Below are 4,010 nucleotides of genomic sequence, written 5' to 3' on the forward strand. Positions count from 1 at the left end.
ATGCTTACGTGAAGCGGTCCTCTTCAAAAAGCCATCAGCGCTGAGAAATTTATTTGCAACAATTTTGGTTCATTGTAATCCAACGGACATTAGGAAGCTCTGGAAAATCTATTACGAAGATATGTCAGAAGATTTTAGAAAAATACATGATAATTCTCATGTTGCTCAACTCCAATACACGTTGAAGAGCATTAATTATTTCTTAGAGAGCATGGGCAAGAAAGTTGATAAGTATGACTTACCTAAACTTGATCATGGGAGGGATAATAGTAATGTATCGGAATGCAGAGAAATAATCGAAGAATGGTCTATAAATGTATCGCCTGAAGATTTTGATGCACAATCAAAACTAAATCATGAACAAGAACAAGCTTTCAAGACTATATTAGATAGAGTCGACTCTAGCAGAGTGGGATTGTTCTTTGTGGATGGACCTGGAGGAACTAGAAAAACATTCCTATATCGTGCATTGCTTGCAAATCTCATATCAAGAGGCATGATAGCTTTAGCAACGGCAACAAGTGGTGTAGCAGCTGCAATTTTACCCGGAGGCCGTACAGCTCACTCTAGATTCGACATCCCTCTTTAGACAACTGATACAACGATCACAGATATGTCAAAATAGAGTGGTGGTGCTACATTGATAAGAAAACCAAAGCTAATAATTTGGGATGAAGCACCTATGGCCAATCGTCAGACTATTGAAACCGTTGATAGGAGCTTCAGAGATATAATGGATATTAATGAACCCTTTGGTGGAAAAGTGATGGTCTTCGGAGGTGATTTTCGTCAAGTACTACAAGTAGTTCCAAAATCTACCAGAGCTGAAACAATAAATACAAGATTGGTAAAATCATATTTGTGGAATAAAATGAAAAAGATTCAATTAATAAGAAATATGAGGGCAAGAGCAGATCCAACATTCAGCAATTTCTTACTACGGATCAGTAATGGAAAGGAACCTACAATAAGAGATGATATGGTCCTTCTTCCAGAAAAATTGATCGTCAAACATGATGGTGATAGTACTGGTGAAGATAATTTAATAAGAGAAATAATGTCAAGTTGTGCAAAATACATGACAGAAAGGGCTATCTTGGCTAGCAGAAATGAGTATATTGATCAACTAAATGAGATGTTAATTGCTAAATTTCCTGGTGAAAGCAGAACTTTTTTGAGCTTTGACTCCGCAGAGGATGATACCAACAACTACTACCAGGAAGAGTACTTAAATACTTTAACACCAAGTGGTCTTCCACCACACAAGTTTGTGTCAAATTGCTATTCTCTATCTTTCTGTGAATTTATTGTGTACTAGATCTGACAATATAAAAAGAATCTCTCGATATGTTTTTAATTGAGATAAATTTATTAAACTTACCGTAATCCTATTATGTATACTCATGCAAATTCATCTTATACAATTTTTCCTTCAGAGTTTTACACAAAAGTTGCATGCGTTCCTTTTAGTTCTAAGAGTACTCAGTTCTATTATTGAAGTTAATATTCGAAACATATAGCAAATGTAACATTCAGGATAGACAAAAAAAATAGTAGATCATTCTGAGAATTGGGAATTATATTAATATATACTACTACATACAGTAGCTTCATCTTTACAATCTACAATTGCAGATTTATTTGAATATTTTAGAGTTTGCAGGTAATTATTTTTTTGTGTGAATGATGTTTTTTTTTTTGGATTTTTCTATAATTTCTAAAATATTCTATTTGTTACATTCTACGTAACTGTCAAGGAAATAAAGACAAAGTAACATACTTCATCCTTAGAACCGGTAATTTTAGCGTTACTGTAATAAAGTATGTCTATTTCTCGGTCGTCTTCCTTGTGCACCTTTTTATAATCAAAATCAAGCAGAAAAATGGACATCAAGGATGAATAATTCTAATTATCTTGGTAGCTTGCAAAGCAGCTAAAGGAATTCAAAAAGAAAAAAGAAAAGAAAAGAAAGAGTATTATGAAATTATTTGGATGATAACCAGAACTTCTGCTTGTTATGTTTAAAGATATTATTTGTTGTTTGACAGATTGGTTTTAAAGAAAAATGCTCTGATCATGTTATTACGAAATTTGGACCCAACAAATGGCTTATCTAATGGTACAAGAATGATATGTGGAGGCTTTGACAACAACATCATCCATGCAGAAATAATGATGGGCGAAAATGCTTCCAAACATGTGTTTATTCCCAGAATTCAACTTTCGTCTCTAGAAAATGAAGGTTACCCTTTCAGATTCATCAGAAAACAATTTCCTGTATGGCTATGCTTTTCTATGACAATAAATAAAGCACAAGGACAAACAATACCTAATGTGGGATTGTACTTACCACAACACGTATTCTCACATAGACAACTATATGTTGCACTCTCAAGGGGAATATCTAACAACAAAGGTTTTAGTCTTGACCGAGCAGCCGAAGCGAACAAAAGGAACATATACCAAGAACATCGTCTATAAAGAGATATTAGGTAAGATTCACCACCATAACATAGCATATATCATAGAAACATAATTGTATGATGATCTGTTGTTATTCTTCAAGCAATATTTATTTTTTATGAAACTTCCTCAACTATACACAATTTAATTATACATATTATATATAAATTTTACACATATTACAACTATATAATTATATTTATTTTTACGGATTCTGAATTGTTTCGTTGAATGCATCGACAATACCGTTATATTTTAGAGGTGCCTTCCTCTTACCAGTATCAACTGAAGCAACATTCTTCATGGAGCACATCAATATTGTTCAACAGATGACATCAAGAGAGTAGCAATAGTCTGACTAATGGTTCCAGCAACATCACCACACCCATGCTTCATTGTAACACTCAATTTAGTGTTTACACGCTCAATACAACTATTTCTTTAATGTAATAACTTTTTTTGCATCGTCAAATGCTATTAAACTTAATTCATTCTTATCCAATTTAATATGCACTATTTAGACAGTTTACCATTTAAATATTTCTTATATCATCAATTACCTTTATACTTAATTTATTCTTATTCTACCTAATTAAAATACGCTCTTTTGTGCATAACGCATAATACGCTTGCAACGCACGTACACTAAATCTAGTTATCATAAATATACCCACTAGTTAATTTCATATCTTAAACTTTCCATCTGCATAAGTCTTGTAGACAAAGTCACCCGGTACTTACACTACTGAAAAGTAATAAGTATATGATAGAATAGTAGAAATGCACCAAATTAACATGACAATATAATTATAATAAAAAACATCTTAAACTTCATGTCCAGTCAAATCTCATCTCATAAAACAAATTGCATACATGTAGTATTTTCATTACATTTCAAATTGAAAACATAATAATACTTTTGATACGAAAATCAAAATCTGCAGCTACTAGCAGGGCTACTGGGAGTAGAATCAGGTCAAGACGCAGTTCTAAGAGCATTGCTTTATGAGCGAGGAAGAGAGAACGTGGAACCCTACGAAATAACAGTAGCAGAGTTCACAAATCGGATATCAGAGCTGAGAAACAAGCTAGGACGCCATGGATTGAAAGACGAAGGACTCAAAGTGAAATCAACAGTAAGTGCTGAAGAAAAGTTACGGGGAAATATATTAGCAGGAGACAAATGCTCGCTTTCCTACGATAGAACGCTGGAGGAAATACTGTGAATAGTGTACGAAAGTGGAAATGAGAAGAAACCAGGTGAATTTTACCCGAAAGGAGTAGAAGGTCGAATAGCAAAATCCTATCTTGGACTTCGAGGGAATTAAACGTTATGAAATTAAAGAATGTTTGATTACTACATGCAGAAAAATGCATAATAAAGTGAGCGAAAGCTTAGTACTAGGAGAAACGAGAAATTATACATGAATAAAAATGTGTTTTTTGAAGAGATGAGCTTATTAATTGGACATTTGTGCTTATTATTTTCTGAATTTTACGAGGAATCATGTGTATGTTCACGTTGTTTCATTAGATTTCATCTTAT

General features: G+C 33.2%; 1 protein-coding gene across 1 annotated transcript; it reads left to right on the forward strand.

Annotated features, from left to right (window-relative positions):
- The first annotated feature begins 682 nt into the window (after positions 1 to 682).
- On the forward strand, positions 683 to 3,690 carry LOC104233171 (uncharacterized). The gene is made up of 3 exons (XM_009786512.2): positions 683 to 1,266; positions 2,050 to 2,278; positions 3,409 to 3,690. The coding sequence occupies exons 1-3, from the start codon at positions 683 to 685 to the stop codon at positions 3,688 to 3,690; spliced, it is 1,095 nt and encodes a 364-aa protein (XP_009784814.2).
- The last annotated feature ends 320 nt before the right edge of the window (positions 3,691 to 4,010 follow it).

The sequence above is a fragment of the Nicotiana sylvestris genome, chromosome 5 (assembly GCF_000393655.2).
Source record: "Nicotiana sylvestris chromosome 5, ASM39365v2, whole genome shotgun sequence".
NCBI classification, from domain to species: Eukaryota; Viridiplantae; Streptophyta; class Magnoliopsida; order Solanales; family Solanaceae; genus Nicotiana; species Nicotiana sylvestris.